The sequence below is a fragment of the Neomonachus schauinslandi genome, chromosome 10, assembly GCF_002201575.2.
Source record: "Neomonachus schauinslandi chromosome 10, ASM220157v2, whole genome shotgun sequence".
NCBI classification, from domain to species: domain Eukaryota; kingdom Metazoa; phylum Chordata; class Mammalia; order Carnivora; family Phocidae; genus Neomonachus; species Neomonachus schauinslandi.
Genome location: NC_058412.1, coordinates 107,387,160 through 107,401,952, shown reverse-complemented (window position 1 = coordinate 107,401,952; position 14,793 = coordinate 107,387,160). Strand labels below are relative to the sequence as shown.

The window sequence follows — 14,793 nt, the reverse complement described above, 5'->3', positions numbered from 1 at the left end:
CGCACTCCCACACTCCGGGTCCGCCCTCTCTGCGTGCACTGGGCAGCGGGGGGACCTGGGAGCCTGGGTGCCCTGCGGTTCCCTGCGGCTCCCTGCGGGCTAAGGTGCCGCTCACTGAGGCACAGCGGTCTGGACTACACCCAGATGAACGCGCTGCAGCAGCTTCTTGTGCCACCAGTTCAGGCATCGAGAGAATGACAGGAACGAAGACATCCTGAATTCCCTCAAGCACATCTAACCCGGCGTTGGGTTCGAGCCCACCTCCGTCCTTTTTGAGAAGTGCGAGGTGAAGGGCGCTCAGGTGCAACTCCTCTTCACCTTCCTGTTCTGCCTGCCCCCAGTGACTGTGCCACTGCGCTCAGGACCGACCCCAAATTCATCACCTGGTCTCCAGTTTGCTGCAACGATGTCACCTGGAACGTCATGGTGGGCCCAGACGGCGTGCCTGTGCGCAGTCCAGGCCCCGCGTTCCAGCCATCGACATCCAGCCTGACTTCAAAGCCCTGCTGTGCTAGGGTACCCCAGGGGCCCAGCTGTGCTAGGGTGCCCCTCCTGTCTGCTGCCTGGCAGTCACAGCGCTGCCCTCTGGGGATTTCATCCATGACAATGTTTCCTCGAAATCTGCGTGGAGGAACGCCTGAGGTCCAGGAAAATCCCCTGAGATGGGAGCTTCTTGTCCATCCCAGCCGCACCCCTTCTCCAAACCAAGGCTCCTCACTAGTAAAGTGTCGGGTGTCAGAAAAACAGTGGATTCCAAGATGCTTAAGTGAAAGGATAGTGGGATGAACACAGAGAAGTCAGAAGACCTGGGTTAATAGGAGATTTGGGGCCCACCATTGAACTTCACAGAGCCTCTGTCTCTTCATTTGTAAATAAGGATCTTCCTGTCTCCCTTCCTTCCAGAGCTTCTCTGAGGTTCACAACAGGTATGGGAAACATTCTTACAGCTGTTGGGAGCTCTGCAAATACAAAGCAGTATTGTTCGACTCTAATTCGAAGTGATTTGATTTCTCTTCCATCTCTCCCCAACAGCAGTGGTTCTAAATTCCTGTAAGAGATAAATGCCCTGAGTAGTAAGGTCCCAGGATTTAGAGCAGCCTGCCCTTGGTACTTTGGATAGAGAGCCTATTGCTGGCATGACTCTGGTCCCCTCGCAGGGGCTGGCAAGCAGGGTGAGTTTCTAACATGGCCGGAGGCTGGATGGCCACTCTGTGGGTGACATCGCAGGGTCCGATGGTGCCCAGGGCTGCGTGGCAGGGAAAGGACAGCGGCACCCCAGTCCTGGTGAAGCCTTGACTCTAGTAAGCAGTACTGTGTGGCTTCCACACTGCCTGGGGCTGGCCTCCTCATGGTGTGCTCTTGTGGAGTCTGGAAGTAACACTGTGGACTTTGGGGAGTCCTGTGGGGGACAACAGCCTGCACACCCAGCTTTTCTCTGAGAACCTGGCCAAAGTCACAGGCCACTCTGGGGGCACTGAGAGTCCAAACATGTTGTGGCAGAGCAGGGACTCTGCTGCATGATTTAGGTGTTGGTGGAGAGGGGTTTTTAGAGGTGGATGCATCTTTCTGGTGCCAGCAGCCAAACCCTTCTAGGCACTAAGCCTGGCAGCAAGGGCAGGGTCAGGAATGAGGTCCTGATGAATTTCAGGCCTGCCTCCCCTTTTGCTTTGGATACAAAAGAGCCCCTTTCTCCCTCCTCTGGACTGTCCACTCCCCTGCCCCCGGTAAGGCAAGGGGGATTGAGCAGATTGTGGCTGTTCCTCATTCCCCCATGGTACAGATGCATGCCTCGCTTCCAGCAGAGAGTTGGCCACCTCGGCACATGTCAGAACAGTGTCGGGATCGCTGTGAGTCCCATCTGTTCTGTCACCTGACTGTGCCAGGTCCTCAAGCCTTGTTGGGGGGTCTTTTCCCACAGATTTCCTATGACAGGCATGTACTTCTCAGTATCCTCCTAGGCATTTTTGACCTTTTCCTCATCTGTTTTTTTTGCTGTGTAGGAATCGGAGTCAGAAGCAAAGGTAGATGGAGAGACTGCATCGGACAGTGAGAGCCGAGCGGAAGCTGCTCCTTTATCAACCTCTGCAGATGATACCCCAGAGGTCCTCAACAGGGCCCTTTCCAACTTGTCTTCAAGGTAACCTGGCTCCATGATGCAGATGCTTGCGAGGGCCTTGCTCCAGGTCCGAGGGCCGTGGAAGACCCAGAGCCCTCAGACAGCCTGCGGTCTTGTGACGTGAGCCCACTGCTATCACAGTGTGCAGGGTGGGCCTGCCCAGCGGCAGTGGCCACAGTCTCCCTGCTTCTGCTCAGGCCTCCACTGAATGTAATCTAGTACTTACTGGCAACTATGAGCAGAGCCTAGAAGGATCTGGCCCTTGGAGGGTGCTGTTGGCGGGGCTGAGAGATATAGTAGTCCGTGGAGGAGGAAAGTGTAGACAAAGGGGTGGTGGTGGGCAAGGTTGCTGACGCCACATGTGAAGGGGTTTGTGACTAATAGATGGGCTGCTTTTCACAGAGGAGCCCAAGTTTCTAGGTCAAAGTTTTCCCTCTCCCACACACATCCATTGTGGACATTCCTTAAATTCTCCCAGAAGAATTGAGAAATCTCAACTCGGGTGAATCCAGGGTTAAAATATTAGTCCCTTGAGACTTTGGTCCTCCAACACTGGCTATGTGAGCAGATTAAAAATGCAAACGTTAAGACCCGAAAACGTTACCTGAAGGTGTTTCTATGTGTGTCTCGCACACATGTGTCTCTTTGAAAGGTGGTATTGTGCAGTGGTCAAGGGCATGGGGTCTGGAGCCAGACTCCCAGGCTTCAAATCTCAGTTTGACCACGTCACACCTGTATGATTTGTGCATCCATTTCCTCATCTGTAAACGTTAGTAGTGTTGAGGCTTAAATGCATTAATATATGCCGAGTCCTTATAAAAGTGCCCGATGCATCTTTGTGATTGTTATTATCGTTGGTTAATGTTATTCTCACCATAAAGATGCAGGGGCAGAGTGATGTAGGATTCTGCTGCCGGAAAAATGTGCTTTGTTTTTTCTTTGGATAGAGAGCCATAGAAGCCATCCAAGTAGATACAGAAGTAGGGTACCACATTTCCCTCGGGACTTTTGCCTGATCCCTTTGTTAAGATACAAGCTGGGTGTATTTTTCTGTAGGCCTTGGAGCACCTGCTGAGTTTGGTGTGGGTGAGGTAATGGCTCTGTTTGCCCTACTTCTGCCTGCATCTGGCTAGTACCTCCGCCAAGGTGAAGGAGGTGCTCCTGGAAGGGATTGACCTCTCCTCCCAGAAAGAGCCATCCCCTTGGGTTTGTGCTTTGCTTCTTTCCAGGCTCCTAACGTATTTTCTCCTTCCCCTCTTCTGTTAGATGGAAGAACTGGTGGGTGAGAGGCATCCTGACTTTGGCCATGATTGCATTTTTCTTCATCATCATTTACCTGGGACCAATGGTTTTAATGATCATTGTAAGTGCCATTTGCATGCTGTTTTGGTTTTGCCTTCGGTTTTTCCCACAGGATCCATCGTCTTAAGTGTAAGGTGTTGGGTTGGTTCTGGGAATCAGTGGGAGTCCGGGCTCCTCAGACCACATCTGCCTTAAGAGTATCTGTGACTTCTCCCCTTCTAGGAGCCAACTGGAGGGGTGTTGGCACCAGCCAGTTGTGTGTGGTTAAAGATATCTCTTCATTTTAAAAGTGGATATTATAATTTCAGCTGTTTGTTTAGCCTGTGACCCCGGCTATGACTCTCTGTGACTCTCTTGTTTTGTTTCTTGTTTCCCTGGGGCCTCACTGTGGGGCTTAGGACTTTGATTTAAAAAATCCCAGTCTGCAGCACTGCTCTCTTAGGCTTCCTGCTGTCATGGACAGGGTCAGATGACTAGCGGCTGACTGCTGAGCAAAGCAGTTGGGGCTTTTCAGGTATTTCTATTCAAAGTCAAAAGGGGAAGAGGTTGATTGAGTCCAGGGAGGTACAACAATAAAAAGTTAATTGAAGCTTCAGGGGTGCATATTTCTCAGATCTACTCGTTGTGACATAAAGGACTGCACTGCCAAAGGGGTGCAGAGTGAGTGAGAAAGGAGGAGGAGAGCAGAGTCAGTGTAGGACTGATATTCTTAAACGTGATAGTTTTTCTTCAAGGCCCATGACCCGTGTGCGGGTTTCTGTTTCCAAAGATGGTAAGAACTGGGGAATTAGCAAGTATTCTGATTCTTTTGTGTCTTGCAGGTGATGTGTGTTCAGATTAAGTGTTTCCATGAGATTATCACTATTGGCTACAACGTCTACCACTCCTATGACCTGCCCTGGTTCAGAACCCTCAGCTGGTAAGCCCTCTAGCCCCACAGGGGCCCTTAGCAGATTTGGATGACAAGCGTTTTGTGGTAGATATTTACAGTCATGGTGGATAGGTGGGGAGTGATGGCCACTGACTCACATAGCACCTTTAAGACCCAAGTATTTTATGTGGCTAGCCTGTGAGGGGTGTTTAGTAGTTGCCTGGGGTCTCGAATCTCCCACACTGAGTGCATGTGTGAGCACGTTTGCCTTGGTATTTGGATTCATCAGACTTTGCACAGTGGCCCCCACTTCTAGACCAGCATATTTTTTATGCTCTATCCCAGCATCCCGTGAGAGTCATCTGTAGGTTGTCAGTGCTGGTGTTGCTATCTCTAGAACTTGGTTTCCTCGTCCATGAGACAGGTGGTTGAGACCGAGTCAGTTGGCTTTGGAGCCCTCATTCCTCGGATGGAGGTGCCTTAGGGGCCAGAGTGGACAGGAGTGAGCCTGAATGCAGAGGATCTGGGCTCCTCAGAGAAGCTCTGTTCCCTCTCTCCTAGAAAACGGCTCAGCTGCCTTCAAGCAGAAACAAAATCAAAACCTGTAACCCAGGTGATGTCTGAGATCCTTTTTTCTGATCTGACACTCTGCTTTATTGGCTGCAATGTCCTCAGGGGACACGCGAGCAGAGCTCCGCGTGGTGCCAAGAGGTCTTGGGGTAAATATGGACCCTTCTCACCTTCTGTGCTGGGATGCAGGGATTGGTTCCATGCCGTAGCAGCCTGAGAGGAGTGGTTCAGGCCCCAGCAACTTGATCATGGCCAAGGGAGCTGACATGCTCAGACTTGGGCTGGACACATCCTTCCCAGAGTTGCTTCCCCACCAGCCAGCCATTCACGCTGCCCCGTGGTCTCCACATGGGCCTGTGCTTGCCACCTGGGTTAAAGTATAGGTATCTCTTGTGGCTGTTCTGTAGCTGGCAAGCGGTATTTTAAATTTTGTTAATACACTCAGGATGTCTGACCTTCGATTGTGGTCACTGACCAAAGGGAGTGTTTTTCGTGTAACAGAAAACAAATCCAATATGAGAGTTCTTGAACCTCCACAATTGAAAAAAAAAAAAGAGAAAGAAAGAAAATGGAAGAGAGAAGCTCTCCATTCTCTTTCCTACCTCAGGATCCAGTTGAGTATGTAGAGTAGGCCTGCTTGCTCCTGCGCTCCGAAGCACCACTGAGGCTGCAAAGGTATATGAGCCATGGCTTCTCCCTTCCCAGAGCTCGGGGGAGGAGGCAGGTTATAAACAAATGAAGAATTAATGCTGGTGAGAGGTTTATTTGTCAGAGACAGGCTTCGGGGAGGGAGATACTCTGAGACAGAGCATAATTAATTGCTTAGTGAAATGACCAAATACTCATATTATAGAAATAAACATGGGGGGAGGCAGGTACCATGTTAGGTTGTGCAAGGTTTTATGAAGACAATGGTATTTGAGCAACGGGTGACAAAACGGGTAAGCGAAGAGGATGTCCCAGGCCGGGGGAGACAGGAGCGAAGCAGATGGTGGCAAAGCCAGAGTAAACCACTGTGATAGGTGTGCGGGGGTTCCTGGAAGAGTGGAAATAGGATGGGGAGGCGGGATGAGCCACTCTCTGGAAGGTCATCTTACGGTTGGAGTGTTCTTAGATCAGGTGTGGTAACTTTACAAAAGAAGCAAAAACTGAGTCCTAAGTTTGTGATAAATGGAGAGTGAGTGAAAGCTGCCACAGATTTCCAGATGAACTTCTCAGCCACAGGGTCCCCAGTGAACAGGGAACCGTGGTCGGCTTGTCCCTAGCAAACTGCCTCCGGGGGCGCAGGGGGCGGGTGGGCTGCTGGTCTGATCCTTGGGGCTTCCTGACCGCCCCACTATAAAGGAGAGGCCGCATGTGCTCCCCGTGGCAGTGACCTGTCTCCATTTACAGGTACTTTCTCCTGTGTGTAAATTACTTCTTCTATGGTGAGACGGTGACCGATTACTTCTTCACTCTGGTCCAGAGAGAGGAGCCTTTGAGGATTCTCAGTAAATACCACCGGTTCATTTCCTTTACTCTCTACCTAATAGGTAGGCACTCAGCGGTTCTTCTTGTGTTTGTCTTGTTTTTGTATGTCTGCTGAGTAGAAGGAGGGGAACTTCTTGGTGAATGCACGGTTTTGATGATGTGAAGTCCAACTGTGCAGGGCAGCAGAGCTGAGGGCTCTGCCTTAAATGTGAGTCATAGCAGCTCTTGACTAAGAAATGGGACCCAGGGCCTTGAGTGGCTGTGGGGACTGCAGTCTGTGCCACCCGTCCTTGTGTCCCAGCCTCTGTGGGAGGACAGCATAGCACGGTCCAGTCCTGACTCTCCTGTTGGCAGAGATTCTGCGGTGTGATCAAAAACCAGCAGCTATCTTTAGGGGAGTCACCTGAGGAGCCGCATGAGGGACATTGCAGTGTGGTGGAAATGTTACCCATCCGTGTTGAAAAGGGCTCTGTGACTTCAGAGGAGCTGGGTGCTTAATCTTTGGGTCTCTTTTGTAGTCTGGAGCTAAAACAGCAGAGGTACTGGGAGGATTTAATCAGATACATTAAAAGTTGACAAACAGTGAGGGGCTGTCAATGTAAACTCAGTCCTACCTGAGTGTTGAGTGTTAATGCTAGTGTTTGTCATAGTTGCCCTCAAAGCCAGTTTGAGGCACGGGAGAAATTTGTTCTGACCTAAATTTCAGTCTGACCTATTTTTGATCAGCTTGATAGCAATACGTGGCTCTGTGAATGACACCTGGCCATTAAAATAGAAAATCCAAAAAAAAAAAAAAATAGAAAGTCCACTGCCAAGGGGTCTGTTGCTGTTGAGCATAGTCAGTGTGCCTCAGACCCTGAGACTGCCCCCCACTCACAGAGGGAGGCCAGGGGTCTGGAATAGCCAGCCACATGCTCTCTTCTGGGCAGGGCTGTGTTTGAGGGGCCCAGCCACTCCTGCAGGTAGAAGTCTCTTTCCTTCCTGGAGGACTGTGGGGGCCTGCAGGTTTTATTTTTATTTTTATTTTGCCACCATGTGGGTCAGTGTGAGAGATGTAAGGCCCTGACTCCATACTAGATAGATCCCACCCTTAGCCAAACCTATAATTTAGGACAGGGGTCAGCAAACTTTTTCTTAAGGGTCTAGATAAAATTTAGGCTTTGAGGGCCATAGGCTCTTTGTTGCAACTCTTCTGTTCTGCCTTTGAGCATGAAAGGAGAACCCCAGACAATATGTAAACAAACGGGCTGTGTTTCAGTAAAATTTTATTTATAAAAACAGGTGGCTGGCCTGAACTTTGTTGGTTGACCCCTGCTCTAGGATCAAAATGTTCCTATCTGGTGAACAGTGTTCTAAATTGAGTGTAGTCTGCAAGATTTAAAAATATTGCCTTCCTTTGATTGTCTTGAAGGAGTCCATTTTTGCTTCTGACTCTTACTGTAATAAGAGGTTTATTCCCCTGGGCTTTGGAATTGTGCACTGCTTGGAAATTGGCCAAAAGACCATTTAACATCTAAAGGAAATGATTAGGACAAAGATAATGCAGAGTGTGATTCATTTTGCCCTTTCTCCTCCTCACACTAGGATTCTGCATGTTTGTACTGAGTCTGGTCAAGAAGCATTATCGACTGCAGTTCTACATGGTAAGCGAGATGTATGTGTGTGTGTCAGAATTCTTGGCTTAAGGGAAGCTCTGCAGAAACTCAACAGACCTCTATGCTTTCTGTGACAAATCAAAACTCTGGAATGCGGTCTGTTTTGTGTGCATAGAACCTAGAGCATGAAGGGGTGTCCCCATTTTAAGTTCGGCGGCTCTGCATCACTCTTACTTAATTTACACCCCAAGCAACCTCTCCACTAGGACATGAAGGTGGCTTCCAAGTAAGGCTCAAGGTGAAGCTTCAGGCAATGCCCACAGATATCCTACCTGCTACATCTCCCCCTCAACTTGAAAACAACCCCTCACTGAGTGTCCCAAGCACTCAAGCAACATTTTTTTTTTAAAGATTTTATTTACTTGAGAGAGAGAGAGAGAGAGAAAGAACAGAGGGAGAAGGACAAGCAGACTCCCCACTGAGCAGGGAGCCCGACGTGGGGCTCGATCCCAGGACCCTGAGATAATGACCTGAGCCAAAGGCAGGCACTTAACGGACTGAGCCACCCAGGTGCCACAGCACGCAATTAACATTTATGGAGAAAATGAGACGTAGCGAGGCTTTCAGAGCGTAGAGGGACTTGCTCACTAGTGGGCCCTGTGGTCCCTACTTTTGGTGGTAATTGTAGCTGGGGACAAAGTTAATCCCAGATGCCTGTTCTGTACCTTTTTACTTCCAATAAGAGAGGTACAGAAGCAGACATATTTTCTGTTTTTGGTGTGTTTTTTTTGTTTTGTTTTGTTTTTAGCAATTTTCTATTTGTTATTGCTGTTATTTGAAGTTCCTTTCAGTATAACAGATAGGTCAAATGTATTTTTTTTTAAAGATTTTATTTATTTATTCGACAGAGAGAGACACAGCAAGAGAGGGAACACAAGCAGGGGGAGTGGGAGAGGGGGAAGCGGGCTTCCTGCTGAGCAGGGAGCCTGATGTGGGGCTCGATCCCAGGACTCTGGGACCATGACCTGAGCCGAAGGCAGACGCTTAACCAACTGAGCCACCCAGGTGCCCCAGGTCAAATGTATTCTTGATCTTCTTTTGCAGTTTGGTTGGACCCATGTAACATTACTGATTGTTGTAACTCAGTCACATCTCGTTATCCACAACCTGTTTGAAGGAATGATCTGGTGAGTGATGTCAGTGAGGGAGATTTTCCCTTTTATTTTGTGGGTTTTCTCATGTCCAGGTAGACTGAGAACCCCTGCTTGCCTTCTAAGCCAGGGGTTCTCACCTTGAGCTACATCAAAATCGTCTGCAGGGCTGGTTACAACATAGATCACTGGGCCTCACTCATGAGTTTCTGCTTCAGTAGACTCAGTAATGAGAATTTGAATTTCTGGTACATTCCCAGGTGATGCTGCTGCTGGTCAGGACTTATACTTTGAGAATCGATGTTCTAGACTAACAAGTACATGGATAATTAAAGAATGAAAGACAATGCAACTGTATAGCAACAGGTTTGCAAAACTAAAGGAAAATGTCCTGATCTGGTAAAATGTAAACTACCAAAAGTCATGAAGAAGAAAACTTGAAAAGATCACTAACTGTGGAAGAACTTTAAAAATCGCCTAAAGAATCCACACCTGGGAAAAAACAACCAATGATAATAGCAGAGTTTTATCTACCCCTTCATACTAAAGCTAATAAGCTTAGGGAGGTAGAAAGAAGAATGTTAAACTGATTTTCTGTAATGATTACAGATAAACCATTGTAAATAAACTATTAGCAAATAAAATCCGACAAAGTGTCAAAAGAACCATATACCCATTACTTAGTAAATTTTATTCCAGAAATGCAATGGTTTCAGCAGGAAATCTGTCAGCATTTATGGAAATCAGCAGGCTGACTGAGGAAGCTGGATGATCTTGGTGAAAGGTGAAGGCATATCCTAGTTTATATAAGAGGTACTGAAGTGTTATGCTTAAGACCCCAGACTGTGCCTCTGTTCCCAGATCTCAGACTGAGGCTATAGTAATACCCACCTCCTGAGGAATAAATTAGTAAATATATGTAAAGTGCTTAGGACAGAGACTAGCTCATATAAATGTTGGCCTTGGGCATTATTACGTTTAAAACAATGATAATAATGGCCTGGGGAGTTATGCAATCTTTCCCTTTCTTTCAGTTTTTGTTAGGTAATTCTAAGGAATGGCTCATGATAAGTCCTTATCTTTAGGGTCAAACATGACATGTGGCTCTACAGTGAATCGATTTTAAAATCTCTGGTTGTTGGTTTTCATGCTCAAACTATAGGATTAGGTTAATTGTGGGTGTAGAAAATATGAAGAGCAGAGAATATGTGCTAGAAGTCTCGATCAAGTAAATGATGTGCGGGGTTGGGAGGATGCAGATGCTCCCATAACAGACAGAAAATATTGCCTCCAGTTGATGGGTCAGGAAGTCAGAGATTTATGTATATTATGTTAAATACAGAACTTAAAATAGAGGACATTTTTAAAAAGTGATGGTCAGAGATGGAGAGTGAGGAGAGCAGAAGGATACAAGTGTGGAAATGGCCTCCTTTTTCATGGTGGGGATCAGCAGGCGGGGGTGGGGGGCTGGGGGGTCAACAAGATAGCTAGCTGTGTGGGTTGTGGTTCTGCGCTCAGCGTAGCCCTAGGGAGAGGGAGTGCTCATGAGAGCTAGTCATAAACCATTCACCAAAAAAGTAGGTAAATTATGAAATAGGAATGAGTAAAGGTAGTTATTTTGGGGGAATGGAGATAGGGACAGGGAAACAAGGAAAACTTTCTCTTCTTTACAGTTCAAATTTGTATTACCACGTGCATATATATTTCTTTATAACAAAAAAAGAACAAATGGCATTTTGTAGAACCCCACCTCCGTTTATTCAGGAGCCATTCGGTAAAGATTTGAATGTCTGCTATGTGCCAGGTACTAGGTATGGCTTGTCTGGTATTTTCTTTCTTTCTAGCCTGTTCCTTCATGGATAACAAGTACTTACGGGTTATTTTGGTACTGGAATTGATGAATGGCATTGTTTTGTTGACATCTGAGGTATTGTCATCTGGGGAGAGTTGATTTTTACTTTGGTTTATTCCCTAGGTTCATTGTCCCCATCTCTTGTGTGATCTGTAATGACATTATGGCCTATATGTTTGGCTTCTTCTTTGGTCGGACCCCACTCATTAAGGTAAATGGGTCACCCTAACATGAAATATCACTGTGAGGGAGGGGTGGTGCTTTCCGTACAAGTAGATCAGCTTGGGACAGAAGAAGTATCTAGCTTGTGTGAATGTCTTTATGTCATCCTGGAGAAAGTCTGGCAATAACTTAGTTTTAAGAGAAAAGCCAAAGGAAGACAACTATTCATAAACAAAAAAAAAGCTGACAGAGAAAATATCTTTATAGACGACATAGGCACATTTTGGGGGCTCAATCTGAATTTGAGTGTTGTCATTTAACTAGTATTCTATTTTATAATATAATTAAACTATTTGAATGACTAATTGGGACAGAATGGAAACTGAAGGGTATCAGGCCAGGAACAAGAAGACCAAGCACGGGGTTGTTTTAGAAGAAGAGGTTAACAGAATGAGGTGGGCCTTTTTTTTTTTTTTTAATAGTAGGAAGGTTTTAAACAAGTAATCGTTGTTCCCAAAGCCAGTTGTCAAAATGCCCCTTGTTAAGAATTTGCTTTCTGTCCATAGCTGTCCCCGAAGAAGACCTGGGAAGGCTTCATTGGGGGCTTCTTTGCTACTGTGGTGTTTGGCCTTCTGGTAGGTGGTGGTTCCCTGCTGGGTGGGGGAGTGGACAGAGACCTCACACCCCCTTCAAAGCTTGTCCAGGGCTAGAGAGCTTGTTTCCTGAGGCCCAGGACTCTGTCCCGCTGATTGGTAACGTTGCCCCCCTGAGGGGCATGAGCATGGCATGCTCTGTAATTGGCCCGGGCAGAGCCAGCTGTCCTTGACCTGCCAGTTTTCAACAGGGTCTTGGCAGCTGAGGAGCAGGGCCATGTGCACCTGCACTCCCCTCATGCCAAGGCATGGTGACACTCAGCAGGTAGCGTTCTCGTCCACGCATTTGGTATTTCAAGGTTGAGTGATTGGCAGCTGAGAGTAGGAGATGAGGTGAGCTCTGCCACTCCGGTCGAGGTTGTCTCCCATGTGTGCCCTGTGGGAAGAGGATGATCTTCCCGCCCTTCCTGGAGCATTCCCTGCTTCTGACCATCCGGCCAGCCTCTCCTTTTTCAGGGGTGTCCAGCCGTCCTCCAGTACTGATACCCTTACTTCATTGCTCTTCCACCTTCTTCCTCCGGGCTGGCTGTCTCTCACTGTACCATTTCCTGAAATTAAGAGGTCCTGAGAAGAAGGGACCGTAGCTCCCCTAAATGGGGAGAATCTTCTTGTAGTTCTTTGCCCAAATTCCTTCAGGTCTTTCCTGGATTTCGACCTGGGTGTTTGGGCAACTCTGTGTAAAGCCTCAGCAGGCCATGAACCTCTTTTTAAATCCTTTTCCAAATTCAGGCAAAATACTCCTGTAGGGAAACATGAACCTCTCATTTAGTGCCCAGCTCGCAGTTAGCAGGGTGCTAGGCACTGTGAGGGACCCAGCCGAACCCCATGGGTGCCGCTTGGGCAGGCTGGCTGGGACTTGTCTCTTCTGCCCGACTCTGCTCTTCGTCCTCAGCTGTCCTATGTGATGTCCGGGTACAGATGCTTTGTCTGCCCCGTGGAATACAACAATGACACCAACAGCTTCACTGTGGACTGTGAGCCCTCGGACCTCTTTCGTTTGCAGGAGTACAACATCCCTGAGGTGATCCAGTCGGTCATTGGCTTGGTATGTGCCGCTCACGTTGGGCAAGCTACCCCTGCTTAGGTAGTGACTACAGAGAGAACCCTCTCTCCACTGCTGCCACTCCCTCAAAAAAACCTAGCTTCCTCCCTCCACAATGCGCGGGCCCCAGGATAGAGGAGACTTGTTCAAGTCAGGTGAGGGTGAGGGCAGAGGGAGACCTTTCATCTCACTGAGGTTCCTTTAGACCGGTGGGTCTCAAACTGTGCTCCCCAGGTCCCTGGGGAACCCTGAGATCCTTGCAGGGGGACTGTGAGGTCACAGTTACTTTCATCAGAATACAATGACATTATTTGGCTTTTTTGACTTTGTTGACATTTGCCGTGAATGGTGCAAAAGCCGTGGTGGGTAAGCTCACTGATGCTCTAGTGTGAGGGAGGGCTGTGGCAGCAAACTGGACTAAGTCATGGGATTCTTCATGCCACACACTCGCAGTAAGAATAAGCCAGCTCCTCTCGAGAGTGTCTTTGATGAAACTGTAACGTGATTCATTTTACTAAATCCTGACCCTTGAATACATATCTGTCTATACTCTTGTGTACCCAAATGGAAAGTGTGCCTAGAACATTTCTGCCAGATACAGAAGTCCAGTGCTCACCGAAGGGAAAGCGCGTGCGCACCTGTTTGAGTTATGAGCTGAGCTCGCTGCTTTTTTATAGGGACGTACTTTTTACTTGAAAAGAACTGACAAACTATAGTTTTTCAGCCTTCTCTATTTGACAAACAGTTTTCTTGAAAAGGAACGAGGTGAGCCTCTCACTTCAAGGAAAACACCTGACAGTGATTGTTACCGATGATAGAATTTGGCTTCCAAGTGAAAATTAGTATTTTGGAAAGCGTATACCTGCCACTGGAGCTTGACAGCTTCCTAATACTTCAAAGCTTTGTGGATGAGAGCTGCAGTGATTTTTTTTTGTGTGATTTTTATAGTGACTTTAACATATGATGATTTTAACATAGGATGTTTTGACATTGTAATAGCAAACTGTGTCTACACTTGGAAGACTTATATAACTTGGTGAACCATCATTTTCTAAATGGCCAGTGCATGATGTTAACACCTGTCAGGTGTGGGTCAAAGAGCCATTCAAAGTGCAAGATACACCAATGGATTTTAATGTTAAGAGCACAAAAAGTTCATTCATAGGATCTCAAATTCCACACTGCACCAAATTTTTAAGAAACTACCACTTGTCAAGTTCTGGTGTAGTGTCAGAGAAGAATACTCATAATTATCTGAAAAGAGGTTGCTAAAATACTCTTCCTTTTTTCAGCCACTTAATTTATGTAAGGCTGGATTTTCTCCACATACGTCAACTAAAACATCATATTGCAACAGACTGAATGCGTAATACTGAATGTCCTCTATTAAATGCATTAGAGATTTACAAACAAAATCCTGTTTTCTTTTTTTCTTTTTCTTTCAAAATCCAGTTTTCTTACTGATTTTGTTTTTGGAGGGAAAATAGAGTTCATTTCATAAAGAGTTATTTATGTTAACAAGGCATCTTGACTGATTTCATTTATTCTTCTCAGACAACAGTCTGGATGTACCCCTTCCAGATTCACAGCATCGCCCTCTCCACGTTCGCCTCGCTCATCGGCCCCTTTGGAGGGTTCTTTGCAAGTGGATTCAAACGAGCCTTTAAAATCAAAGTAGGAAAACACTCTTTTCTGTTCCTCTCAATGTCTCCCAGCCTGGTCTCCTCCTGTCCCACGCCTTCAGCTACCACCTCCTTCAAAATACCAAGCTATAAACCCTGACTATTAATGCGTGCTCTTCTTCACCCATGGTGGGTATTTAGGCTGGTTAATTTAAAGTACATTGTTTCTGGGGCACCTGGGTGGCTCAGTCTGTTAAGCGTCCAACTCTTTTTTTTTTTTTTAAGATTTTATTTATTTATTTGACAGAGAGAGACACAGCGAGAGAGGGAACACAAGCAGGGGGAGTGGGAGAGAGAGAAGCATTCTTCCCGCGGAGCAGGGAGCCT

The 14,793-nt window shown here is 47.1% G+C and overlaps 1 protein-coding gene across 1 annotated transcript in view; it reads left to right on the top strand.

Annotated features, from left to right (window-relative positions):
• CDS2 (CDP-diacylglycerol synthase 2) overlaps window positions 1-14,793 on the top strand; it is a 57,903-nt gene that overhangs the window by 41,430 nt on the left and 1,680 nt on the right. The window contains exons 2-11 of the mRNA XM_021688923.1: window positions 2,001-2,137; window positions 3,383-3,479; window positions 4,240-4,337; window positions 6,252-6,391; window positions 7,914-7,972; window positions 9,029-9,111; window positions 11,051-11,138; window positions 11,656-11,724; window positions 12,635-12,787; window positions 14,339-14,458. Coding sequence (XP_021544598.1) covers window positions 2,001-2,137; window positions 3,383-3,479; window positions 4,240-4,337; window positions 6,252-6,391; window positions 7,914-7,972; window positions 9,029-9,111; window positions 11,051-11,138; window positions 11,656-11,724; window positions 12,635-12,787; window positions 14,339-14,458 — 1,044 coding nt within the window. The remainder of the gene's footprint in view (window positions 1-2,000; window positions 2,138-3,382; window positions 3,480-4,239; window positions 4,338-6,251; window positions 6,392-7,913; window positions 7,973-9,028; window positions 9,112-11,050; window positions 11,139-11,655; window positions 11,725-12,634; window positions 12,788-14,338; window positions 14,459-14,793) is intronic.